Below are 26,835 nucleotides of genomic sequence, written 5' to 3'. Positions count from 1 at the left end.
TTGTGGCTCAGTGGTAACAATCCCGACTAGTATCCATGAGGACTCAGGTTTGATCCCTGGCCTCGCTTGGTAGGTTAAGGATCTGGTGTTGCCATGAGCTGTGATGTAGGTCACAGATGCAGCTCGGATCCCCGAGTTGCTGTGGCTGTGGCCAGCAGCTGTAGCTCTGATTTGACCCCTGGACTGAGAACTTCCATATGTTCCGGGTGCAGCCCTGAAAGCAAAAAAAAGAAAAGAAAGAGAGAGACTTTTGGGTCTAGTAGACACAAAGCTGCACGATGACAGGGACAGGGTGGCCAGGAGAGGCAGGGGGCATCCTCCTTGATCAGTCACCCAAGTCACTGCTACCAGCTCAGAGCACCTCCCCCAGGACTACAACAGCCTCCTGAACAGCCTCCCTGACTCCCCTGCTGGAGCAGTGCCTGTTTAAAACCGCTCAGCTGCAGCTCATGCCCAGGCCATGGGTTCCTGACACTGTGGCACTGCAGATATGGGCTACTCCACCTCTCTCTCCTACCTCCAAAATTACATCCTGGGTCACTGGCCCCCACGAGCAGTCCCTTTCCACTCCCAGCCTGTTGCAGCCAAGGCTCCAGGGCCAAATCCAGCCCCATCCTGTGCCCTGGGCAGCAAGCTCAGACACATGGCTATCCCCTTCCCTGAACAAAGGAACCACCTGGATCACATGACTCCTGAAGGTGGCTCAGCTCTGGCTCTCAACTCTGATCTAAGCTTTCTCTCCCTCCCTCGCCTTCTATAGATGGCAGGGCCTGGATGAGCTCCCCCAGGACTGGCCCAGCCAGAATGGAAGGACTCTGGCCCCCAGCACAACGAGGTGGGTCACCCCATAACCTACACATCTAGAACCCCTTTCCCAGACCTCAGGCAAATGCCATGTTCCCCAAGGGAGGAGGGAGAGGGGGCAGGAGGAAGTCTGGAACAAGGATTCAATGGAGAAGGAGAAACCAGGAGGAGCTTTGAGATCAGAATTAAATTCTTTAATACAAAATGCTTTTTTTTTTAAGATATAGCTGTATTTCTTTGTTGTTGTTTAAAAATAAATATGTACTACGGAATATCTCGAAAAACTGCACTAGAGACAAAGATGTGATGTTAATATCTTTTTCCCCCACAATTATTACGGATAAACAGTAGCACCAATAAATAAATGATAACAAATATTAAAATTAAAAAAGGAGAGAGATTTAGTATGTAGAATTCTCTATTTTTTCTGGTTTTGTCTTTACATATAAAAAACAGAATAGCAATGTCTATTTTATCAGAATCACATATATACATAAACATATATATATATATATATATATATATATACACAAACACAAGTTGCCAAATATATATATAGTATGTAGATGTATATTGAAACCTTATTTCAAAGGAATGTGTGGCGGGGAGCCAGGGGAAAGGGGAGGGCAGAGTTGAGTGTTAGCAAAATTAAATATCTGTTCAGGACCAGCTAGTGACTGTCACCGATCAGAGAGAGAGAGATTAGAAACAGGAATTTATACACAAAGACCAGTACAAGTAAGAGAGAGCAAGACAGATATATCTCATAAATAGTTGAAATTAAATATTAACCAAGAATACTGAAAAAAACCCTACTCTTTAATTAAATTAACTGTTTTAATTTCTAATTAAAAAGGGATATTAAATAAGTATCGCATATAAAACACTTCTCTTTCCTCTGCCTCCAGGGTGGGCACGGGGACCCAGCCCTGTCTCTCTACGCCGCGGGAAGGGTCGGGGACAGGGGTGGGTTAACCACTCACACACACACAGCCAGGTTTCCTGGGGGGGGAGAGAACTAGTGGTTTCAATGGTCTGAGGACATGGGGCCCTCCTGGGCTGCACCCAGGAAGCGAAGCTGGGAGAGGGCTAAGGCAGAAGGCCCCTCCCGAAAAGGACGAGCCGGCACCGGGCGGCCCTTCCTCCACCACCATCTCTGTTCGCGTCTCCGCCACGTGTCAGTGGCCCCCGGGCATCTCGGGAGCAGGGGAGAGGGGGTGAAGGCCACCCGGGCTCCCAAATCATCCAGGCAGTGCCCCTGGGGGCAAGATGCCGGTGCAGCACGCGGAGGGGGTCCCCAAAGCACAGCAGTGTCCCGAGGCTCCCCCGAACTCCTGGTCGGAGCCAGCGTCCTCACCCCTGTCCCTGTCGTCTGTCTTTCCATCCGTTTGACTCAGGGTAGAGGCTCGGGGCCAGGGCTGGGTTTGTCGGTGTTCCCAGAAGCAGGCCAAATGTGCCCCCATGCCCTGGCCTTGCGCATTCCCAGGCAGGGGAGGGGACCCCGGCTTCCCTAAGAGGGACAAAAAGACGGCGCCGGAGTCTCTCGGTCCATCCTCTTCCCTGTCGGGATCTGGGTAGGGACGTTCTCCTCCCAGCTCAAGTCCACAGCAGTCAAATACATCCAGTGAAGACACCAATAACATTAGCAATGTTAATTTAAAAAAAGAATATATATATTTTATATATATATAAAATATATATATTTATTTTTATATATATAATATATATATATATATATAATGTATGTATGTGGGTGGGTGTGTCTATAGGAACCCCAGAAATAAAACTCTCTAATCTTCCGGGCTCGGTGATTTAGCAGCAAGAGAAACAAAAACGGCCATCCAATCCCAAGAGGGGCCGTGCTGGGTCACCGGCCCGGGAATGCCTCTGCCGGAGTCGCGCGCTCCGGACCCAAAGTGCTCTGCGCTCAGCCTCCTCTTCCTTCACGTCAGGTTTCTGGATTCAGGATTGTTCTGTCGATGGCGGTGGTGTGGTGGTGGCGGCGGCTACGGGTCGTTCTGTGTCAGTCTTTCCTGGTGAGACGTCTGGTGCCCAAAACGCTGAGGGAGGCTCCTTCCTCCAGCCTGGCTCACCGCCTCGGCTTGTCACATCTGCGGGGGACAGGAAACGGAGGCCGGGGGTTAGGGCCCGGGGAGGAGGCCTGATGCGGAGGCCACGGCCCCCCGAGGCGGAGGCCGGTGGCGGCGGTGGAGAGGACAGAGAAAGCGAGGTCCTGCCTCCAGGAGCCCCTGTCCGAGGGGGGCCCCTACAGAGCAGCAGCTCTGCCCAGGGGAGGGGGCCTGCAGCCTGCCCTCCGGAGTTTACGATCTAGTTGTGACAACTAGACAAGGACACGAGGACATCTCATCACAAAGAACAGATGAACACGTACCAAAGAAGAGTCCCTACGTGACATTTAAGAGCTGATGGGTGAGCAGAGCTGGACCAAGTTAATCAGCAAAGCGTCTCTGCGGAAGGTGTTTTGCTGCAGTCCCTGTGGGGCTGGTTTGAGGGCGCCAGTTGGGGGAGCAAAGGACGGGGTCTGTGCAGAGGCCAGCCGGCCAGGAAGGGAGACTCCCAAGAGAGAGGGAGCCAGCAGGGCCCGCGGCTCTGGGAAGGTGAGGGACACACGCCCCTTCTCTGTGCCCACCGTCCCAGCCTCGGCTGTGGGCCCCAGGCACCAGGCTGCCTTTCCAATATGCTAGTGAACTTAGGGTGGGGGGAGCAGAGGGGATGCCTAGGACAGGCCCCTCCCCCTGGGCTGCTGGCCTTTTACCCTCCCCACGTGAGGAGGGGTCAGAGCAGGCCCTACCCTGCTGAGAGCCAGGGTAATAGGGATCCTAAGCCTCTGATGTGGGGACTGAAACACCCCCATAGAGCCAGGTTAGCAGGTGGGTTGGGGTAACTTCCATCAGCTCCCAGGTCGCGGCAGACAGCCCCCTTCCCAGCTCTGCAGAACAATCACTATGATACACCTAAAAAATAGCAAGTCCCTTATCTTCTCTGAGGCCCCCGGGGGATGTGGCAAAGCCCTCACCCAGCCCTGAGGTGAGGCAGAGCCCCCACCCCCAGCGCTGGCATACACTTCCTGTCATCAAACACTGCCGACACCCCAGGGCCCGGCCCCCAGCGTCCCCTGACACTCACAAGCCACAGGAACATGGGACAGACAGCCTCACCCCAAGGACCTTGGTAATTAATGAGGCATCTGGGAGGGCTTGGGGCACCATGGCCCTGCCCGGGGGAGACCTCATAAGAGCCTTTCTGCCCTGGGTGAGGGTGACACTGGTCCAGAGGACTCCCTGCCTTTGAGCACAGGACAAATAGGTACGAATGCCAATCGAGGCATCAAAAGATTGCCAGCCACCTGTCACTGCCCCGAGCTCCTGCCCTCATCACCGAACTCTTGTCTTGTTTTCACTCACACACTTGATACTTCCTCGGTCCCCAGTGTGAACAAGGGACAGACACCTGGGAGGGTCAGACAGGTGACTAAAGCTCAGGCCCAGGCAGAAGGAGCTCACAGGCTAATATTCAGGGTGAGGGCATGGCCCCCACCCTGGGGGCATTTGGAAACACGTGGGCTGTTTGAGGTTGTCGCTGTGACTCCTGGAGTATTAAGGGTATCTAGTGTCCCCTGAATTCAATCTCCTAACCGCCCTAAGCCAACAGCCAGAGCCCATGCCCCCCCAGGACCCCAGTCTGAAGATGGACTCAAACCCTGTCCTCACCGAGAGACACTAAAGGGAAGAGATACCCAGCAGTGCAGGCATCAGAGGCTTTGGCCAGGCCCTCGAGTGTTTGCGCTTTGAAGAGGCAGCGTCCACCCCCTCAGCCCCCCCCAAGGGGCAGGGCCCTCCCTATTAGTAGCAAAGGTAGTGGTAACAACATCAGGACCAACAGCCACCACGAGCAGGACCACAGGACACAACACTCAGCTTGCGTCCACACCGCCACAGGAAGCCACACTGGCCTGCCCACTCAGGCAACCCCGGCAAGCTCTGACCGGGCCCCCACCAGGCCAGCCACGCCTGCCACCTGGCGCAGGGGCCCCGCGAGCAGAGAAGGCAGCCGTCACCAGGCAGGCAGCTAGAAGCCAGGCAAGCAGCTGGCTCCTCTCAGGTGCGTGCTCGCTCTCGCTCTCTCGTTCTCTCTCTCTCTCTCTCTCTCTCTCTCTCTCTCTCTCTCTCTCTCTCTCTCTCGCTTTCTCGCTCTCTCTCTCTCCCCATCTCTGTGGAAGCCCCTCTCTGACTTGCTTGCCCTCTGGGAACCAACCTGCAAGTACGTTCGTTTAACTCAAGCTGCCTCGCCTTGCAACGCGAGTCTGTGTTTTTGCAGGAACATTTACACGTCTGCGGATCTTGTACAAACAAATGCTTTCTCCGCTCTGAGCAAGGCCCACAGGGACTGCAAAAGGCAAAAGGAAAGACATCTAAGCTAGAGCGTCAGCAGAGAGAGAGAAAAAAAATCCATGCAACACCCCCTACCACGTCCGCAGCTGCACCCCCACCCGGAGCGCGGGCCCCCATGCCCTTCCACGCCCTGGAAGGGTCCAATGCCAGAGCAGAAGACAAGAGACAGCGGCAGAAAGAGGCAGCACTGGCTAGGAAGCCTGCCCGCAGAAAGAGGCAGACGCAGATGGGCAGAATGCGAGGAGAGGGCTGTCATAAGGGGCAGTGCTGTCCCATGGGCACAAGTGCAAGTCTCGGGCCATGGGGCCCCCACAGCTACCACCCCCGAAAAAAGCACAACCTGACTCTCCATCTGCTGGGGACAGCAATCACAGCCACCTCCTCCCTGTGCCAAGGCTCATGCCCAGGCCCCTTCACCAAAGGTGGGCTGAGGCAGGGAGTGACGGCTAGGCCTAGAGGCTGGGTCCACGGGCCAGTGGCCAAAGGGCCCCCCTGACAGCCTCAAACCCAGAGGAAGAGGCAGCCCTATGGCTTCTGTGGGTGCCAGGGGTGGAGCCCCCCTCCAGAGACCCCCAGTCCACAAGGACAGGCTGCAGTGCTGCTGGACCCCACCTCCTCCTTTGGCCGACAACGAGCTGCCTCATGTTATCCACGCCCCTTCCTCACGCCACGTCTGCCCTCCCCACCCCTGCCCCCCAGCTTCCTGACAGTGCGGAAGCTGGGAGCAGTGGAAACCAGTTGGGTGAGCAGGCATCAGTACCCGGCACCCGTGCCAACATGGGCCCGACACCAGTGCCCAGTGGGTGAGAGAAAGGCGGTGCCCAGCCAAGCCAGAGGCCCCTCCCTGAATCCTCCAGGCCCCCTCTGTCCACCCCCAACCCTGGACCAGCAACGCCGCCGCCGCCGCCACCACATCTACCCATGGTGCCAATTAGTGGAGTAAGAGTGAGAGAGAGACACAGGGGCGGGGCGGGGAGGCGGATGGGAGCCAGAGATGGGGAGGGGAGGGTGGGAGGCGGGATGCCAGGGTCCTGCAGGCAGGAGTTGGATTGGGGGGCCAGGGAGGCTCCAGGGAACGAGACAGCGGTGGCACCACGTACACGCTCCAGGGTTTATACCGGGATTTCTTGCGCTTTCTTTTTTGCCCCTTTCCCTTTCCTCGAACTGATTTTCTGGAAAATAAAAAAACAGAGACAGACAGAGAGAGAGCGAGGGGGAAGGGGAGAGGAGAGGAGGCAGCGAGGAGGGCAGGGCCCAGGACAGGCTCCGCGACATGGGGAGGCTGCGGGTTTCAGGGAAGTCCTCTACACACACACACACACACACACACAGACACTCACATGCATGCACATGTGCACAAGCAGGATGCAGCAGCTGGCACTCAAGGGCTCCTTCTCACTTTGGTCACCCTCGGGGCAGGGGGCAAACTCAGCCCCTAGCAAGGCTGTGGGTGGGGAACAGAGGCTGGCGGAGGGCACCAGACCCACAGGCCTCGAAGCTCAGTGTCTCCTGGCCCCGGGCAAGGGGCAACGTCTGGAGGGCAAGCAGTCTGCCCAGCATCTCTGAACAGGTCTGACCCTGAAGGTCAAGGGCCATAAAAGGGAGACCAGAGTTCAGGGAGAAGGTCAGAGACCTGACTTGAGGTGGGGGGCGGGGAGGGGGCTGATGATGGGCAGGACACGCTCTGGCACCTTCTGCCTTCATTTCCAAGTAGGATCACTGCCGGGGGCGGGGGGTCCCTCCAGGGGCCCTGCCTCTGCGAGTCTCAGTGTGGGGGAGCAGCTCCCTTGCGAGCTGGCACAAAACCAAGGGCGGCACATGAAAGACGCCAGCCAGCCCAGCCATAACCTGAGCTGAGAGGAGGGGCTGGGTGTCCCCAGAGCCCCAGGCAGGCGGCAGGGTGGGGTGGGAGTTAGGGAGGCGTGGGGAGGAGGAGCCTGGGCAGCACTTGGCAGGCCATCCTGTCACCAGCCTGACAATGCCTGCTACACCACCGCACCAGACTCTCTCCCGAGCCCAGGCGAGCCCCCTGCTCTCCGTGTGGGCAAGGGGGGGCAGGCTGAAGCCTGTCCCCCTCAAGGAAACCAGCCCTCTCCACAGCTGCCCGCTGGAAAATGCCCCCCAGGACGGCTGGCATGGGGGAGAAATGCAGTGGGGGAGCCAGGGAGGAGCGGGGAAAGTCTGTCCCCTCTCAGAAGGAAGTACTAGAAGGAGGAGGGTCTTCACTCCCATGCGCACACATGCGCACACACACGCACACACACGCGCGCGCACACACACACGCGCGCGCACACACACACGCGCACGCATGCGTGGGCACTCTCTCACTGAGCCTACTCTCCCAAACCACTGTGCTGGTAGCCACAGAAATCCTGGAAGTTGGGGTCTTAGAGAAGAGGCAGGGGTTGGGGAGCCTCTGGGGTGTCAGTGTCTCCAGGGCACCGGGGGCAGACAGGATGGTAGGTGGGGGAAGGACAGGGATGCTCTCTCTCAGTCTCTTCCCCTGCAGGCTCGTTCCCCCCACCTGCCGTGCCAGCTGCTCACCCCGTCTTGAAGGCTCACTCGCTCCCTGCCCCATCCTGACCTGAGCCTCCACACGGAGCAACTGCAAGTCTCTGAAATCCACCAACATTCAGCCTCTTCTCCCTTTCCCCCTGGCCCAGGGGGCTGAGTGTCTCCGGCCTGCCTCGCTCCCACAGGAGGGCACGCGCCAAGAAAACACCCCGGCCGACCCCCAATCCAACTGCACCACTACTGCAGCCACCAACAGAGTCCAAGTCCTCTGACACACAAAAGCTGGCCTCTCCGCCACCCACTCCCTCTCCCTGCTGTGGGCAATGGGAGGCTAGAGCAAGCCCGGGAGCCAGCGTCCACACTGGCCCCCAAACACCAAGACCACCAAGTCCCGGCCAGGAATGGCCTGGAGACGCAGCGCCGCTTCCAAAGGAAGCTCCAGGCACCAGGCTGGGTTTTGTCACTTGTCCTAGAGCCAGAGACTTTGCTCCATCCCACGGCTGTCACCCTAAGTCCCCATGAGACCAGCTCTCAGACCCAGTGAAGCCATTGGATGCCCCTGAGAGAGGAAGCCAAGAGCCCCAAACCCAGACAATTGGCCAAGAAGAGGAAGAAGAGCTAAAGTCATGGCCACTTACTTTTCTTGCCTCGCTCTATCTTTCTTTGGTCTGCAGTGGGTAGAGAAAGAGAAAAGAACAAAACAGAGAGGCGTTCAGGTGCTGATGGTAACGATTACAATCACAATAATAATCGTAAAAACAGTATTTATGACCCATCGGTGCAGTTTTAATCTCTTGACATATAATAAATCACTTAATCCTCATAACAATGCTAGGTGGTACATTCTATTATGTGCCCGAGGTGGGCTGGAATAAAATCGAAAAGCCCTCAGTTACATGGCTGGAAAGTAGAAGAGGGCTAACAAGTGGAACTTGCTGAACCCCGTCCCAGAGCAGGCCCCTCTGCAGCCGTTCGCTGAACCAATGGCTCTGTGATTCCATCCTCACCTGCATTCACATTTGTTGTGCTGTAGGAAGCTCATCTCTCCTATGTGCTGGCCTTGGTGAGGTTTGATCCGCATAATCTGGAGGGAGAGGAAGCAGATCACAGAGGTTAGTGACCCAGCCAGCCATACCCAGGTGGGACACCCCTGTGGCTCCTGCCACTCAGCACCCAGGGGTTCTACAGAGCAGGGATGGGTGGTGGAGGTAGCGGGGGACCAGGGGCTCTACTGGGAAGAGCCTCAGGCCCACGCCCAACTCCCCGCCACCCTGCTGACCTCAAGGAGCCTCTGTTTCTCTTGAGGGCAATCATGGCTGCAGGGCTGGCCAGGCTGGGAATTCAGGTCCTGGGTTCTTGCCACTCCGCACCCCTCCCCTCCTGTCATCCCCTCCGGGGCTCACCCTACCCTCCCATAGCTACCCAAGAGCCACCCACCTCTCGCGGGGGGGTCTCAGATCTCCCTCCCTCCCCATCCAGGCTGAGACATGCCCATCAGCAGGCAGCACCCAACAACGGGCTTTTTAAACTCTCCACAGACCAGGCTCATCCAGCTTCCCAAACGGGGCCCCCAAGGAGGGTGGACCCTCTTCCTCCAAGAGAGAAAGGGAAGGACTCCTGTTCCGGGGGCGGGGGTCGAGGGGCAGAGGTCAGGGGGAGGAGGTGGTGGTCAGGGCTTGCTGGAAACCTGGCCTGGGATATGCGAGCATCTCTTTCTCCAAAGAGAGCAAGCCCCCCACGCCTCCCCATGACTGACTCAGGGGCAGGAGCCAGGCAAGGCGAGGCTGGCTCCTCCCTTCAAGAGCTGCCCAGGAGAGGACCAGGGACCACCTGTGGCCAAAGCCCGATGCCCCAGCTGCAGCCCCCTCCCCCACTCCCCGCTGGTGCCCACCTGCATGGTGATGTTGAACTCCTCAGTGGGCACACACTCCAGACCTTCGTCGTTGCAGCAGCCCCCGCACCGCATCAGGGGCACACAGGACGGCTTGAAGATGTACTCGATCTCATCGGGGTACTCCTGGAAGATGTCCACCAGGGTCTCGATTGGACGGCAGTAGCTGCGCTGGTAGACGTCCATGAACTTCACCACTGCGTGGGAGGGGTGACACGTGAGCCCATCAGGTCACTGTAGAGGGGGCCGGCCCCTCTCTCCACCTGGCTCGGCAAAGCTGCTCCTTCCTGGGAGAGGCAGCCACGGCAGGGCTAGCCCTTCCGAAACTCTAACTTTAGTCCCTCAGGCTGCGGTTGAAGCCCTTTCCTAAGCTTTCCACCATCCACACTGGTGAAGGCTTGTTTTGATTCCAGAGATCACACGCACGTGGTTTCCGTAGTGTAGTGGTTATCACGTTCGCCTAACATGCAAAAGGTCCCCAGTTCAAAACCAGGCGGAAACACTGAGTTCTCATCAAAGATTACACGTGGCTGGCGGTTCCAGCAGCCTGCCAGATCGGATCCCCCCCGCCTGCCCATGACAGCCAAGCCAATCCCTGGGTCAACCTTGATGCCAGAGGATAGTCTGTGCATGAGTGTTCGTGTTGGGGGTGCTCTAAGCTTCCCGGGAAAGGAGGAACAGCCAGCTTAGCAAACCTGCCCCCCCATTTCCCTCCAACCTCCCCACAGCCACACCATTAACCGACAACCACTTAATGAGGGCTTGCTGAGCGCTGTGTACAAGAGCCCAGAGAGGTCACTCCAAACAACTGTCCCCCTTGGTCCTACGAGGTTCTAGTAGGACCCCCCATTTTATAAATGGGAAAGTAGAGGCTTAGAGATGCAGGGTTACTGGCTCCAAGGCCACACTGCCTATGAGTAATAAAGTCAGCTCTTGACATCAAAGCCTTCCCAAACTAACATAACAGAGGGGGCAGCACCAGGGGGCGCTTTGCCACCTGCCAGATCCTCTCCCTGGACATGAGGAGGTGAAGGGCAGAGGCTGGATCTGCCCGCAATCAGCAGGGGGCTCTGGGCGGGCACACTGTGCGGGCCCTGCCAGGCACCGATAACCCCACCCAGGAAGGCAAAGTGCTTGCATCATGGCAAAAACGGTGCTGCCACTACAGCTACAGTGTTTCTAGAAGCTGACCTGCAGGGAGCCCAGGGTAAAGACAGCTTCCCAGGCTGCCTGTGGAGCCAGAGCATGAAGAGGTAATTCTGGGCCACGGGGGCGGGGCCCTTGAGAAGAAATAAAGTCAGGATACTGGAATGACTACTCCAAATTGTGCCCCAGCCTGCCACTCCCCATCACTCCCCACCAACCACACCACCAACACCACTGGGCATATCCTGTCCCTGAGATGAGCTTCCCCTATACAGGAGGGGAGAAGCAGCACCTGGCCAGCGAGGAAGCCTGGGCTCTGGCCAGGACTTGGTGTGACCTTGGGCCCGTTCCTCCCAATATGGGCCTCAGACTCTGCACATCCGTGTAAGTGGCTTGGGCTGATCACTAAAGACACTGAAACACAGGCTAAAGTATAGGCTTTTGCCTTCCACTTTTCCAGCCCCAAAACAAGTGCCCTTTCATCGGCCAGGGTGACACAAGGTTTGGAATCCCACCAAGGCATCCAAGGGCATTTCCCCAGCTGCCTCTCCCCAGAGGCCGTAGCTGGGCCTCCCCTTGCTCCTCCCTCCAGAGGGGTAAAGGAAGATGAGCCGAGCTCGGTGTGGGGGAGTGTACACACACAAGGAGAATGTGGCGGAAAGCGGGGAGGCCACAGGTGTGAAAACAGGAAGGAGAACCATGGGGGCTCCCAAGCTTGTCCCTGGCCTTGCCCGAGGTCTCTGCTTCCCCCTCCAGCCAATGGACCTAGAATTCTCTACCCCCAAAGGGTTAAGATCAAGTGTCATCAAAAAGAGTACAAACAAGAGCAGGGATCTCAAGAGGTCTTTTTTGAAGCCAAGTCTATATTGAAGAAGATGACTAATCAAGAATTCTTAACCTGACACCTCATTGTGGCTAGGGACAGAGGGGGCACAGGCTTCGGGGCCACAAGGACAAGCCAGCAGAACCATCTGGCCTGGGCCATGGAGGGTAATAGCTCCCTGGAATCCCTAAGGCCTACAGGAGGTGGAGGGGGGCGACTTGACCTACACCCTTTGCACCCCAGCCACTGCCTCCAGGAAAAGCTGTCCTGCTTTGGCACAGCCGTGGGCACACACATCACTCCAACTTCAGGCTTCGTGGTTTTCCTTATTTCTCGAAGACAACCTTTTCCCCAGCAAACAAAGATCATTTGTCTTGCTTCTCCAGGGCCAGAGAGAGACCACTGGAGGCTGGGGGGGGGTGCACCCAGGGAGTGGGGGTCAGAGGGTCTGTCGGTGGCACAGGCTGGGAAGCCAGGCCCTGCATCAAGGAAAGCACTCCTCCTGGGCAAGGAAGGAGGCAGAACCGGCTGGACACAGCCACCAGCCTGGGGAGTACAAACCCTGCCCCTAGCCACTACCCAGGCCACTGGATCTGGGTGGAGAGAAAGGGCGTGGGGGAAGACCCCAGGGCCTCCCTTCCTCAGAGGTGGGGCGCTGGGGGAGTGGCACATCAGGCTGGTGCAGAGGCCACATTCAGTGGTAGGGAGAGCCAGGGTGTCCCTAGAGAAACAGGAGGATCTGTACTCCAAACTGCAGCGAACAAAAGGCAGGCGACTCGGCTGGCCAGAGGGGCGGGGCTCCCGGGAGCTACAGCCAGCCCTCTGCTGGACCCGGAGGGAAGTTCACAAGCACCCAAAGCTGCTCCCCAGGAGGGCTGGGTCGGGGGCGGGGAGGGGGTGGCATGTAAATCTTTCTCTCTCCACCCTACAAGGAATGCACACTGGGGAGAGAGGGTTCCATGGAGCTAGGCTCCCTCACCTCCACCTCATGCACAGCCCGCATCTGGACTGCAAGGGTCACAGACCCCACAGGTGGGAACCTGGCTGTGCTGGAAAGTGACATGGAATATCCATCCTCCCCTGGGAGCTGGGGGGACGAGGGACACCTCCCAGGACATCTGGGATCCTTGAATACTATTTGTTTTCCCAGTCTGTGCTCATGGCTCCTTCTCAAGATAAGATTTTACTGGAAAGAGCAGAAGAAAAAAAGACATTTCTGGCAGAAGTCTGAGTCGGAAAGACAGACCCTCCAGACGGAAGGGTTAATCTCCTGGCCCTCACCTCTTCTTTTCTTGGTCCCCAGATTCCTGTGCCCCTTCCCCCCACTACCCAGACCTGAGAAGAAGGAACTAAGCCTTCCCACCCATGCCCCGGAGATCAAGGGAGCCACGGCGGGGGGGGGGGGGGGGGGAGACGGACACTCACCTTCGTGGGGTTTCTGGTCTCCTTCTGCCATGGGTGCAGCCTGGGACCACTGAGGACAAAACAAAGAGGGAAGAATGGGCAGGGGCAGGGATGCACAGGCCCGGCCACCCCGCCCCTGCTCCCGCCTCAGTCCCTCCCAGCCCGCAGCCTGTGGCTTCTCCAAGGCTTCTGAATGGAACAGGGCACCTCCCCGGAGCACAAAGCATGCTCGCGACTCCAATTCTGAAGCCAAGGAAGATCAAGACGGACCAGCTATGGCGGAGGGGGGGAAAGATGCTCAAAACACGGGACGAACACACCAGAAGGCTGTGCTGTCCAGGTCCCTGCCCCTCCCCCACAATCCCCTTTTCCAGCTCTCACTGGCCCCTTGCTGAGCTAAGAGCAGTGGCGTCTCTCAGCCCCCCTGACTCCCTGGTCCAAAGCCACGGGTAAGTATTAAGGTCAAACAGGAGGACAGATTTGGACTGGGGCAGGAAGGAAGGACCAGGGGCGAGAAAAACAACATGGTGACCTTCTCCTGCTGACATGACAAATACCAGGGTGAGCTGGTGCTGGGGAGGGGAGGGGGGTGCAGAGGACCGAAGGGCACCAAGCTCCCTCCCCCATCCCAATGCTTCGGTCCTCAGGAACACTCAGCAAACCCACAGGTTGCCTAGAGGTTCAAACCTGGGAGGAAACCCTCAGGGAGGGGAGAGCCCCATTTTTTCCTGTGCGCAAATCTCCCTAGAGCCTGACTGTATCTCCAAAGCCTCACACGCCCACCTAAACCCTGGTTTCTTCTTCCTCCCAGATGGAGGGGGGTCCCAAGTGCCTCGCACCTGCACCTGCCGGGCACCTTCCTCAAAGGCAACCTGGGAAGCCTTTGGTGCCTTAGCACTGCCCAGCCCCTAGGGGGCCCCCTGCACCACCTAGGCCTGCGGCCTCCCTGTCCCTCCCCGCCCCCACCATATCATTCCTCCCCTCCCCAGAAGCTGTGAAGGTCAACTAGCCCAACCATGTGGACCTGACAGCACCCCACAGGCAAAGGCTTCCCCCCACCCCGGACCCCACCCCCGCCCTTCCAGAGGGTCTCCAGTTGTCACCAACTGCCCACCCCACCTGCCCCTTTTTGGGAGCAGATCCAGAGCAGCAGAGCTGCACTCTGGCCCACAGAACTGCAGACTCTGCAGAGAAGTCTGACTGTCTGTCCCCCTCCTTCCTACACACCCCTCAATGCACCCCAGACCCCCAGCCTTGCCCCCAGGGCCAAGATCAGATAACAGTTTCCAGGATCCCAGATGGATCGCCTCCCCCTGTAGCTCCCTTGGGGACCCCCTGGAGCCTCCACCTCAGCCCGTCACCCATCTCCCTGGCACCCCCTGGCTTCCCTCTGCCAACATTCCCCCTATGCCCTCCACTCCTCCTGGGCCCCCAACGAGCAAAGGGGACGGAAACTTCATACCCCCTCCAAGGCCAGGGGGCACCCGGAGAGACAGTTCTGGGCGGGGAGGGGCCAGGTGCCCTTCTCTGGGGGCCTCTGAAGGTCACGCTGTGGCTAGGCAGCCTCTCCTCCCCCTCCCCCTCCCTTGGAGGCCTGGAGCCAAGGCCTTTGTGCCAGGGTCTGAGGAACTCCGGGTGGCAGCAGGGACCCTAGCCCGTTTCTTTCCTTCTGCCTCTGCCCAAGGGGACTCTGTGCCTGAGGGGGGAGCGCAAAGGACCCCTGAGGCGCCTCTGAGAACCACGCTGGGTGGGCAAGTTTGGAGTTCCCAAACCACCTGCTCCTGCTCCAACGCCCATTTCACCAGAACAAAGTGTGTTTGCAAGGCTGGCAGGAGCTCCCTCCAAAGGTTCAGGGAGGGCTGGTCCCACACTGCCCATGTCACAGCAAATTTCCAACCATTTTCCCTAAAAGTGTAAAATGGGAAAACGACACTCTTTAAACCCTCCCTTAGGCCACCCCCATAAAAGCTAAAGTACAGCTCCCTCGGAAATGTGGGGGAGGAGAAGGAAGCAGGCTGTCACCAAGTCGGGACTTTAGGTAGAGTCTCGACAAAGCACCGGCTGGGCCCCAGCAGCCCGACTCCTGACAGTGGCCATTCTTCCCCCGGACTCTGGGGCCAGCGAGGGGTTAGATGGGTCTTCTCGGCATAAGGGAGTGAAAATAAAGGGGTGACAAGGGTTTCGCTTCGAGCCAAGGAGGAAATGGGGAAGGGGCGTCAGGAAATTCCTCCTAGGACGGGGTTAGGGGCCGGGAACGGCGGGAGGGGATAGGGGTGGTTCTCCGGGTCCTCCGGCTGGGGCTACCTCGAGAGGTCACCTTCCCGCGGAGGGCCGGCGGGGGGAGGGGCGCCGCTTGCCGCCCCGGGCTCCCGGCTCGGGCCGCCGCAGCTCCGGGAACACGCGGCCGGCCAGGCCCGGGCTGATGTAATCGGCTCCGCGCCGCGCGCGCCCGGCCGGGCGGGGGAGGGCGGGCACCGAGCGGGACGCGAGCGAGGACGGGCGGGGGTGGTGCGGCGCAGGTGGTCCGGCGGAGAGGAGGGGGTCCCAGCAGCAATCCACCCAAAAACTTTTCCGCAACTCGCGGCGAGGGCCGCAGAGATCGAGCAGCAGTGACAGCCAGCCCCCTCTCCTGCCGGCGCCCTGCCCCCTCTACGCTCTCTGCCCTCCTCCGGTCCAAGGTCCGAGCACCCCCACCCCCGCCCGCTGGGCTCCGACTCCCGCCCCCGCTGCCCGGACTTCCAGTTCTCGGGGACCAGCGGCCGGGAGCAAACTTCAGCCGCCGGCGGCAGCGCAAGCCCAGCCCCCTCAGCCGCCTCCTCCGGCTCCCGCCCTCGGCTGGTCGGCCCAGATCGTACGTGCGGTGACTCTGGTGGGTGGGCAGGGCCCGCGTGGGCGGTGAGACTCTAGCCCGGTGCCCTCCCACCTAGCGCGCGCCCCCTCCCCCTACATGTACGAGGATAGAGGGGAAGCCGCGCGCCCGGTGCCCAAGGACCCGCGTGGGGCACGGAGCCCCCACGCGCGCGCTCGCACGCACGTCCCCAGCCGGGAGAGGCGCTCGCAGCGGCCCGCGGCGCCAGGCGGGCACGGCCGCTTACCTTGGCATGGTGGAGGTAGAGCAGCAAGGCAAGGCTCCAATGCACCCAAGAGAGCAGAAAGTTCATGGTTTCGGAAGCCCGGCCGGGGCCGGCGCCGCTCGCGCTCCCTCTCCGGCTCGGGCTGCGGGACGGCCCGCTCTCCTCAGCGCCCAGGCGGGCTCCTCTTCCTCCCGGAGCCGAGGCCCGGGCCAGGGCCTGGGGCGCGCGCTCGGCTGGAGCACTGTCTGCGCACACAGCCGCCTCACCCGTCCATGAGCCCGGCTTCCGAGAGCCGAGTCGCCACCGCGGCCCCCTCTCCTCTTCCTTCTCTTCTTCCTCCTCCCCCTCCTCCGACTGCGGCTCCTCCCGGCCCGAGCTAGCACTTCTCCCGGTTCCGCTCGGCTCGGCTGCCCCGGCGCGGACCACGGCTCCTCCGGAGCGAGAACAGCCCAGAAGTTGGACGAAAAGTTTCAGTGCAACGCCGCGAGCCCCGACCCCCTCCACCCCGCCTCCGGGCGCGAGCTCCGGCTCCTGCCCGCGGCTCGCCGCCGCGTCCACGGTCGGCCGCCGGCCGGGTAGGAGGTGGGCGCTGGGGCGGGGGGCGGTGTCTGTCTGTCTGTCCGTCAGCGCTGCTGGTCCGACGCGGGATCCCGAGGGGGAGGGCTCACGCTGCGCTCTGGCGGTCACCCCCAAAAGCAGGTCACTCACTTTGCCCCTGTCCCTCTCGTTTCTTGCTTGCCCGCGCGCGCTCTCTGACCCGGTCTCTCTCTCTTCCTCGACTTCTCTTTGGAGCTCTTGCTACCTCTTTCTTCTCTTTGCTGGTTTCCAAAATCCGAAGTGATTTGGGGGAGTAAAGGAGCAATCTCCCCAAACGATCGGCCCGATTTAGCGGGGAATGGAAAGCAAAAATAAATTAAAACGGAAAAGAATACGGTTTTCCAAAAATGTCTCCGAAAAAAAGGAGGAGGGTGAGCCCTGGATAAATGAATATCAAATTCCAGCGCGGAGACCCCCAAGCTGGTGACCCCGCCGGCTCGTCCGCCTTGCGGATGCGTCTCTCGACCGAGCGCCGCTGCCGCCGGCTCCTCTCGCCCCCAGTGCCGCGGCCTCCCAGCAGCCCGGCTGCCCCAAGCCTCTGCGCTCTTCACCGCTAGAAGCTGACTAAAAAGAAGGCCTGGCCCCGCCCCGGCACGCCCCCGACACGCCCAGGGGCGGGGACAGGCCCAGCCTCAACCCTGGAGTCCGTCCCCTCCGCGCGCGGCTCCGACCCCTGGCGCTGCCTTTCCCTAGGGATACCGAACGAAGCCTGGGCCCCCATTTCACCCCAGCGAAGGGAAGCTCGACCCCCACCAAGGGTCACAGCCTCAACATGACCTATCCGCCTCCCTTTGCCCGGAGAGGCACACGACCGCGCGGTATTTGGGGGGAGGGTACAGAAAAGTGAGGTTATGTGCGGCCAGGGCTCGAGAGCCATTCCCTTTACGCTGGGAATATTGGAGAGAATAGGGGTTTGGGGAAGTTGGACAGGGACAGGTGAAGAGAGAGACGTACAGATCTGTTGGAATCCTGGGGCGATCTCTGGCCTCCCACCTCCAGCGCTCTCAGAGTCCTACCCACACACACCCAGACACACGCGTCTTCACTCTCACGCAGACGCCGCTCGCCAAGTTCACCCAGCTTCCCTGTGGTGGCTGAGCGCCCCCTAGTGACTACCGTCTGCACACCCCAGCTCTGGCTCAAGAGGCCTCAGAAGAGGGTAAAGGGACATTACCCCTGACGCCCCGTTTCTGATCTCTCAAACAGTGGCATGTTTGGGACTATAATGGCCACATGTGCACAGAGCCCGGAGCTGGGCACAGGGGGCACGATGTATCCATCTTGGACAGGGTGCCCATCTGGAGCCTTCATCTGGCCTGCTGACATCAGAGTGAGTTGCAGCCAATGGGCTGGAGTGAGTGGAGTCCTTTGGGAAGTGTTTGGGGAGATTCCCCTGGGTAGAAGTATTTGGCACCAAGTTTGGGGGGCAGAGAGCGGGAAGCTGTGTGGCTCTGGGGTTAGTCAGTGGCCCAGAGGGAAGAGGACCTGTTGGAGCCCACGTATGCACTGCCGAGTCTGGCAGAGCCCAAAGGGAGAGGCAGCTGGGCAGACAGAGGCCCTTGTTCCTGCCTCCCCCCCCCACCCCAGATGTTGCCAGGGAACTGAGGCCAGGGGGCTGGTGGGGGCGGATGGAGGCCAGGGCCTGAGTGATGATTCAAACCTACTCACCAGCACTAAGGAACGTCTGTAGGCCAGCTGCCCGGAGCTCCCACCAGGCCGGGGGCCAAAGCTTCTATCAGCCCCAGTCCAGGCTCACAGCTCATCCTCTGAACAGAACTGGAGAGTTCTCCTCAGCAGCCCCCAGACTTCCAGGATCCCTTGCCTCCTTCTCACAGCTGACAGCCTCTCCTCCCTTCCCCTGGATCCTCTCCCTTCCTTCAAAGCCTCTCCCCCAACTCCCCATGTCTTCCCTAACTGCCCCCCCTCAAAGGCCCCCCAACTCTCCCTCACATACAGGAACCAGCCTGGAAAAATTCCTGGTTGGGCTTTGACCCAGCAGCTCCCAGGCTCCCCCAGGGAACAAAGTGGGTAGGGGTGGGGGGGCTGATACCTGTGGGAAGAGAGGGACCGACCAGTCTCATTATTCATCCAGATCTAGCCAGGCCCTGGCCTGGAGCTGATGGAGCCTCTGTGAAGGCCTGGGCGGAGAATGGGAGCAAGGCTGAGAACAGGAGCCAGTCACTGCCCCCAGGTTGACCAAAAGGATCCAAGGAGTTGCTCAGCCAGCTGCCAGTCTCAGCACATGATCAGGGCACTAGCTTACCCCCTTAGTACCCCAGTTTCACAGGAGGGGTGTCCCGAAGCCCCTACAAGCAGAGGGGCCGGCTCAGCCGCCACCCCATCCTTCCCTCTCCATCATTCATGCCTCCAGTCTCGTCTCCACCACCTGGCAGGCTCCCCAGCAGCAGGGACAAGGTCTTTTTACAGTTAGTAAATGTTTATTTGCTGGCTCAGGGCCCCCTCTCAGGCAGGCCTCTGCACCAAGTCTCCACGCTCCAAGTTGCCGCGTGGAACATGGAAGCAAAGATCCTAAACACCCTCCCTGTCGGACCTGGTCCACCTCTAGCACCCCCAGAGCACAAGACGCATGCACCTTGGCAGGGAGCCCCGGCCTCCTTCCTGCACCGAGGCCAGCTGAGCCCAAGACAGAGGAGCCCGGCTTCAGCACCTGGGCTCACTCTGGCCCCCTCCTCTGTACCCCTTCTCATCCCAGCTTTCCTCAGCCCCTGGAGAGGCTTGAAGAGGAGGTCTTGAGAAAGGACCCTGAAGTTGAGAGGAAGACACAGGGGTTCCCAGGAAGGATGGCCATCAATCGCCACTTAATAGCCATAGAGCTCTCCCTTACCCTGAGCAAAGTGTGTTCCAGCAACTTCTGTAGCCTCTGCTCAGGGAACCAGGGAAATGAGGGAGCAGAATGGCAGCCTGGCCTGAGGGGTTCTGAGCACCTTCGCCCGCCTGAAGAGGAGTCTCCCATCTCCACCCTTCATTTCAGAGCCACGGCCTGCTGCTGACTTGGGAGGGGGGTTGACTCTGGATCCCATCCCATCCCCCAATGAGGTGTCACCAGCTTTCACAATACTACCTTGTTATGGACCCAGCCTCATGGGGTATCATCACACCGAGAGGTCCACGCACCTGAGTCTTCAAAATTGGGGGCCAGAAATACACAGACCAAGGAACACAAGTCAACAATCTTAAGACCACATGGTGTTTCTATAGCATCTTCTCTTCCCGTGGATTTGATCTCCTCCAATGAGCTTAATTCCTAACCCTCTCTCTGCAGGCCCCTCCCATCAGGTCAGGGAATATCAGAGCAGACTGTCCCTGCAGAGAGTCCCAAGGGCACAGAGGGACCCAAGGTCACCCAGGAACATGGCCAGGCTGGGGGCATATGGAGCAGAGAGCAGCCAAGACAGAGATCATATGGTGGGGGGCAACCTCAGCCTCCCTCGGAGGACCCCACCTCATGGCCAGCACAGCCTTCTCCTATGGCTCTGAGGCAGTTCAAGGAGCCAAAGAGGAAGGGAAAGGTGTTCCAGGTGAGGGGGAGTCGAGAAGGGGGCAGGGGTGGGTGAAGAGGAACATGAAAGGTGGCCAGGAGCCAGCAGTGGCCTCAGACAAAGGAAGCAGCGATGGGGCCCAAGGCACACTAGTTGCACTTTTTCCTGATGTCCTAACACCTCTGATGTCCCAGGGACGGTCTCTCTCTGCGGGCAGGGGCTGTCCCCTCCAAGCCCATGGATGGAGAGGCAGGGCCCCTCCAGAGCAGGGAGAGGGAGGCAGGAGAGAGTCGCTGAGGTTTGCTGTTGTCTAAACATTTCTCCAAGTGGTTTCTCTGTGATGGAAGAAAAGTTTCTCCCTCCTTCCATCCTCCAAGCCCCAGGCGCCTAGCAGGACACAGGGCGGATCCGCAGGGAGGGCTGTGGGATAGAGGCTGTTGAAGAGAAGGAGAGAGAATTGGGTTGGTTCTGCTCGATTCTCTGTCTGGCTGTGGGTCAAACTTTCTCTCTCTCTCACTAGGTCTTTGCAATAAAGCCATGGGGAAATGAAGCACAAGCAAGGAAGAGGGCCCTCTTTTTCCAGCACGAGTATCATATTCCCATCTGGATCTGGAGGTCTGATTGGGGGTAATGATGGATAATGATGCCAACTGGAGTACAAGAGCAGAGCAGAGGAAGCCCAAGAAGTTAACTCCCCAAGAGGAGACAGTCAGGAAAAAGGGAGGGAAGAAGGAGAGGGGACAGAAGGGACAGGGTAGGGTCACTGTCTTATGGACCACTCCCATCCACAGCACCCCCAGGCCTCATCAGCTGCATCTCTGCCCCGCCACCATGGGCCTCTGCTGAATCACGGAACATCAGGCCGTCCCCCTGGATTGCTTCTCCCTGAGAGCCCCAGGCATGTCCCCTTCCTGACACCCCGGTCTTTGCTCCCCCTCAAAGTCTGACCTGCCCACCTCGTTCTGCCCCTTGCTGCCCCTGTTCACACCCCCACTCAGTCTTGAAGGGAGTCCCTCTGCTTTAAAGGTGGTGGCAGAGGCGGCAGCTAAGGTCCTAAAGCTGCATTTTCCCTCTCACCCTGGGCTGTGCCTGGGAGCTGAGCTTTATTCCAATTTATGGATCTTTCCCAAGGTCTACTAGGCACCAGGCACGGTGCTGATATTATAGGCGATACGGGGACACCTAAGTAGGGCAGTGAAAAGCGCAGGGACTCTGGTTCCCAGTGGACCCAAGTGATACTGCCACTCCTTAACTGTGTGACCTTAGGCAAGTTACTCAGCCTCTCTGACCCACAGTTCCCCTTGTCTGTAAAACAGGAGTGATAATACCTGCCTTGGAGAGTTGCAGACAGCTGCTCACAGCTACCCAAGAAGGTAAGAGGGGAAAAAGGCCCTGAGAGAGCCACAAAGTGTCAGGAAGTTACTGCGGTAGAGCAGTCAGAGTGGCTGGAATGGACATCAGGAGGTACCTGCTGCAGGATGTGGCACAGAACGTTCATTCCACAAGCAAATATGAAACTCAGCCCATAAACCCATGGGGCTTCCTATATGGAGGAGAACCAAAGAGTAAACTGAAAACAGAGATGGGCACATGATTGCTGGGAGTGAGGGAAGTCTTCCTGGAGGAGGTGACACTTGTCTTGACAGAAGAGCAGGAGTCTAGGCGGCTGAGCCGAGCAGGAATACGGAACAGGCTGGGAAGTGACGTCTGGAGGGCGCAGCTGGCGCATGCAGTTCTCGCAGGCTCCCCAGGGTGACAAAAACTTTGAGGCTAGGCAGAGCAGGGGATTAGGGCTTCTTCCGAAACATCCCCAGCCAAAGCCCACAGGGACAAGGCCACTCCCTCATGGGGGTGAGCCCCGCACTGCTGTCCCCGCCCTCTGGGACAGCATGTCTCAGCCAGAGTATTTCAACAAACAAGCAGACACCGGAGGTAGGTTCAGCTCAACACTGAGTGCTGCTGTTGTTTGCCTGGGGTAGGCCAGAGGAGGAGAGCAGAGGACACCAGCCTGTGACAAGCACAGGGCCACTCGGCTGGGACAGAGCTCAAAGCAGAAAGACCTTTTCTCCAGCTCTGCCCCCTCCTATCTGCATCAGGTACCCAGGGCCCTCCTGCCTGCCTGCCACAGGCGTGGGAGATTGGAAACCGCACTGGGAGGAAAAGTCGAATCTGCTGCCTGCTGTGTGACCTTGGCCAAGTCAGCCCCCTCTTCTGGACCTCAGGCTTCTCCTGGGTGAGAGCGTGAGGTCACACTCCCTAAGCTTTAAGGCTCTGTAACTGTTCCATCAAACACTTCAGCTGAGACCACAGATACACAGCATCCCATCTTCCAGGGGTCTATGTGTTCTTAGAGGCTCCTAGGGAGCGTGATCCTTAATTCAAAGAAATCCAGCATGAAACCCTGAGTGTTAGTGGTTCCAAGGAACCCCTCAAATCCCAGCAGGTAGAAAACTGCTTCCTCTCTTCCCTGGGTGGCCAGGACCTCTGTCCTTTTCGAAAAGACACCGGCTTGGTGAACCCTCCCTATGAAACGCCCCCACCAGCTCCCCTGTTCCACCCTCCTCCCCCATAGCACGCAGAGGAAAAAGCCAGACAGGCTACACCCAATCTTCGTTCACAGGTCCAAGCCTTGGACCTTGGGCAAGTCACTTTGTCTGTCTGAGCCTGTTTCCTCATCTGTATAATGGGAGCCACTGTGATAACCTCCCAGGCTGTAGGGAGATACATGGACACAGCGAGCATAAGCAAAGCCTAGAGTCTGTTATTCCCTTCCGTGTCTCCCATGCCTACTCCCCTGCATGAAACAAACTCTCAGAGAATGCAAATCTACTGTCCTTTGGCTAAAGTCAAACAGAAAGGAATAGGGAAATGGGTTTATCCTATCCCCCTAGCCAGGGTGGGGAGGGTTGGAGAAAGAAGGCAGGAAGGAAGGAAAGAAGGAAGGAGAGAAAGAGCAGTAAATCACACAACACATGCCATAGATGACTAGGGGTAGGGGCTATGTTGGCTTAGTTCCTGCTTTAGCCTTTCTTCAGAGCAACAGTGTCACCAGGTTGTCGCTGAGTTGGCTGCCATGTAGATTCCTTCAGGGAAGTCCTAAAAAAAAAAAAAAGAAAGAAAGAAAAAAAGAGGCAGGGACTCAAAGTGCCCCCCCGCCCCCAACTCTTAGAAGGATCCCTTCTCTCCTCCCCCAGTGACCCCCCTGAGCCTGGGCCAGAAGTCTGGCTCATGACCCACACCCCCACCCCGGGATGGTTCATAACGATAAAGCCCTGAGAGGAGTGGCCCTAACATCCTGCCTGCCTTCCCAGACCCCGAAGAGCAGGGCAGGCCATGGAGAGTGGGGGGGCCTCCCCTCGGCTTCCAGAAGCAGCCTGGCCTCACGTCCTCAAGATCATCAGTGAAACAGACAGTTAGTCAAGGGGCATCCACATCAGGAGAACATCAGACGGATTCCCGGGAGTTTTGGGCGTCCTTAGAGGTGGGGGCAGTGGAGGAGGGGAGACAGACACAGCCCACTCAGTTTTACTGGCTTCATTGACTGGAGTTAGCCTTGGGATTTCATTTGAAGAAACGATGCCACAGCTAAAGAAGCTTGAAAATCCCTTTACTGCCGAATGAGCAGAAGGAGGCCATGGGGCTGTCTAAAGCCATCCAGGTCTCTTGACTCACAGCTCAGGGCCAAGGATACCTCTCCAAGGGCCATTTAAGCACTTACTCAAGACCCAGCACCAAGCCAGGCACCTTGGGGATACATCAGGCTTTGGTCCTCTGGGGAGCCAGGCAGTGCCAGGGTGGGGTGCTGGCACCAGGTGCCTGCCATCAGGAGCGGATCAGCTTCCAGGCCCAAGGCTCCATTATGTGCTCCTCCTTCCCAGGTAGAGGGCCTCGGTGCTCCCTCATTCTCCGTAGTGCTCTGCAGGGGGTGCAGCTTCTGTGAACCAGGCCCCGAGGGGGTCCCCTGGAAAAGTGGCCATGTCCACATCTCCCCACATGCCAGCCCACTCAGTCAGACCCATCTCCTTCCAGAACACAGCTGGAAGGATCAAGAAAAGTTAAGCAAGAGTTCCCACTGTGGCTTAGGGGAAACTAACCTGACTAGTATCCATGAGGATGCAGGTTCTATCCCTGGCCTCGCTCGGTAGGTTAAGGATACAGTGTTGCCTTGAGCTGTGGTGCAGGTTGCAGATGCGGCTCAGATGTGGCATTGCTGTGGCTCTGGTATAGGTCGGCAGCTGTAGCTGATTCAATCCCTGGCCTGGGAACCTCCATGTGCTGCAGGTGCGGCCCTAGAATGACCAAAAAAAAGAAGAGTGAAGCAGGAGTTCCAGCTGTGGTGCAACGGGATCGGCAGTATCTTAGGAGCACTGGGACTTGGGTTCGATCCCTGGCCTGGCACGGTCAGTTAAGGATCCTGCGTTGCCGCAGCTGCAGCTTAGGTATCCACTGTGGCTCAGATCTGTTCCCTGGCCTGGGAACTCCACACGCCTCTGGGGCAGCCAAAAAAGAGAGAAAAAAAAAGTGAAACAGGGCATGCTCTAGGCTGCTGTGCCTGCTACCAGCTTCCCCACATCCTAAGACCTGGTGTTGGGCAGCTCCATGGTTGGGGCACCAGCCCCTCAGCTGAGGGTGATGGCCAAAATATTTAACAGCCATTGCAGCCCAGGCACAGTTTACACAGAGCTGGGGGCTATGCTGAATCATGCGCCAGCCCCTCTGTTTCTGACTTGAGGGGAGACCCACGGGACCTAGGACGGGACTAGGAAGGCCAGAGAGGCATATGGGGAACTCAGGGGCTGGAACAGCAGCTATTTACCAATCAGGTGGCCGTGCCGGGCTGTACCAGCTGCAAGCCCGCCCGGTCCCAGTCCACTCTCAACTCTCGGCTGGAATGTACAGTTTCTAGCCAGGAATGAGGCCTGTCTGGGGCCCTGGCCTGTGTGCCTCCATATCCTCCTTGCTCCTGGGGGGACCAGGGCATGACTCCCCCTACTCTCTGTGCATAAGTGCAGCCTACACCCCGCATGACAGGGACCTCACTGCTCACGGGTTCCAGCCACTGTTGGAAGATGGCAGGTACTGCGATGCGAGTGCCAGCCCTGGGCTGGAATTCCCGTGTCCAGATCACAAGTTATGAGTAATCAGAGCATCTTCATTTCCCTCTCGTCTCTTTTCTTGGATACCTCATCCCTCCTCACCTCCTTCTCTCCCCCTCCTTTCTGCCAGTTCCCATTGTCCCAAGGGACCTCCCAGCCAGACCTGCTGGCTAAGTAAGCATCCCGCTGGCCTCTCAGAAGCCTCAGCTTCTCAGAGCCCCTGGGAGGTGACCGCTCCCCTCTTCCCACTCACTGTTGGCGGGCAGGCTGGACAGTGGGGGACAAGCCAGGGGGAAAGATCTCCCCACTTCCCACTGGCCCTCTAGGGACTACAGGAGAACCTGCAGAAGGGACATTTCTGAGGAGATGGGATGCACCCCTGCCTATGGGGTGCCAGGGGTGCTGGGGTGGCCACTGTAGAGAGAGCACAGTGAGGGGTGCCAAAGCCCCTCTGCCAAGCCCCTGGTGTGACCTGAGGCTTTAAAGAGGACAGAGGTAGGCGAGGTGAGTCTGCCCTTCACCAGCCCCTGCCCATCGTCCTGGGCAAGCCGCTCCTCCCCCCATGGCACAACCTTCTCCCCGCCACCCATCTGCCAATCTCTTCCTCGCCATCACCCCACAGATCTCCAGGCTGAAGGCGGCAGGGACTAATAAACCACACAAACACACATGCACACATACACACACACAAACGCACAATCACCACCACCGCCGCCCATGACGGCCCCATGGAGGAGAGAGGAGCGTTCCCAGAAATCCAGCTGTTCAAGGCAAGCTGCCCTGGGTCACGGCGCCCTTCCTACGGGAGCTGCGGAGAGGCTGGGCGTCCCCTGAGCACCCTCTGCCAGCACCGCCGCAGGAGCTACCTTGAAGACCCCTCCGAGTGTCCCTGAGTCCCTGCCATGCAGCCCCGCCGCTTCCTGAGCAAGCGCCTCGGAGACCCGCATCGGGGGCTGTGGTTGGAGGTCATGTCATCTGAGTTCCAAACCAGGACCTGTCACTGCCTGGCTGTGTGACCTGGAGCAAGGCCCTGCCCACCTCTGACCTCCACGTCTCCTCTAGAGAATGAAGGCAAAGCCTGATTTCTAGAGCCCTGCCAAAGCTCCCAGGCCGGGGAGGAAGCAGTAAGGATGAGAGCTGTGGACACGTGGGCCTGTGGCCTGGAGGACTGGAAGAGATGGGGGGAGGCCTGGGGAGCTCCACTCCAGCACCACCTCTGAGAGGCTCTGAGGGTCACAGGAGTCAGGAGTTCCCGTTGTGCTGCAGTGGAAATGAATCCAACTAGTATCCATAAGGATTCGGGTTCGATCCCTGGCCCCCACCCAGTGGGTCAGGGATCTGGTGTTGCTGTGAACTGTGGTGAAGGTCGCAGACGCAGCTCGGATCCTGCATTGCTGTGGCTGTGGCGTAGGCTGGCAGCTGCAGCTCCGATTCAACTCCTATCCTGGGAACTTCCATATGCTGCAGGTGCAGCCCTAAAAAGAAAAGAAAAGGAAAGAATCGCAGGAGTCTAGGTGGGCCGGAGGCGGAGGTGAGAACACTCATCGGTCCATGTCTGACCGGCAGCCTGGGTC

General features: G+C 58.6%; 1 protein-coding gene, 1 long non-coding RNA gene and 1 other non-coding gene across 4 annotated transcripts in view; 1 reads left to right on the top strand and 2 right to left on the bottom strand.

Annotated features, from left to right (window-relative positions):
- Positions 977-16,866, bottom strand: VEGFA (vascular endothelial growth factor A; the record flags this gene model as incomplete). 2 transcript variants are annotated; one of them, NM_214084.1, is given in 7 exon segments in its annotated part: positions 2,891-2,915; positions 5,080-5,211; positions 8,369-8,398; positions 8,738-8,814; positions 9,622-9,818; positions 13,016-13,064; positions 16,090-16,161. In NM_214084.1, coding segments are annotated over 7 exon segments (573 nt in total). In that variant the 3' UTR covers positions 2,891-2,893.
- TRNAV-AAC lies at positions 10,051-10,123 on the top strand. Its single transcript has one exon. It is a non-coding gene; the product is annotated as a tRNA-Val (tRNA).
- LOC106504420 overlaps positions 16,891-26,835 on the bottom strand; it is a 29,180-nt gene continuing 19,235 nt past the window's right edge. The window contains exons 2-3 of the long non-coding RNA XR_001297869.2: positions 23,884-24,081; positions 16,891-23,261 (exon numbers count right to left, since the gene is read on the bottom strand). This is a non-coding gene — a long non-coding RNA (uncharacterized LOC106504420). The remainder of the gene's footprint in view (positions 23,262-23,883; positions 24,082-26,835) is intronic.

This window comes from Sus scrofa, chromosome 7, assembly GCF_000003025.6.
Source record: "Sus scrofa isolate TJ Tabasco breed Duroc chromosome 7, Sscrofa11.1, whole genome shotgun sequence".
NCBI classification, from domain to species: domain Eukaryota; kingdom Metazoa; phylum Chordata; class Mammalia; order Artiodactyla; family Suidae; genus Sus; species Sus scrofa.
Note: the sequence above shows the minus strand (reverse complement) of the source record. Positions and strands in the feature narration are given on the sequence as shown.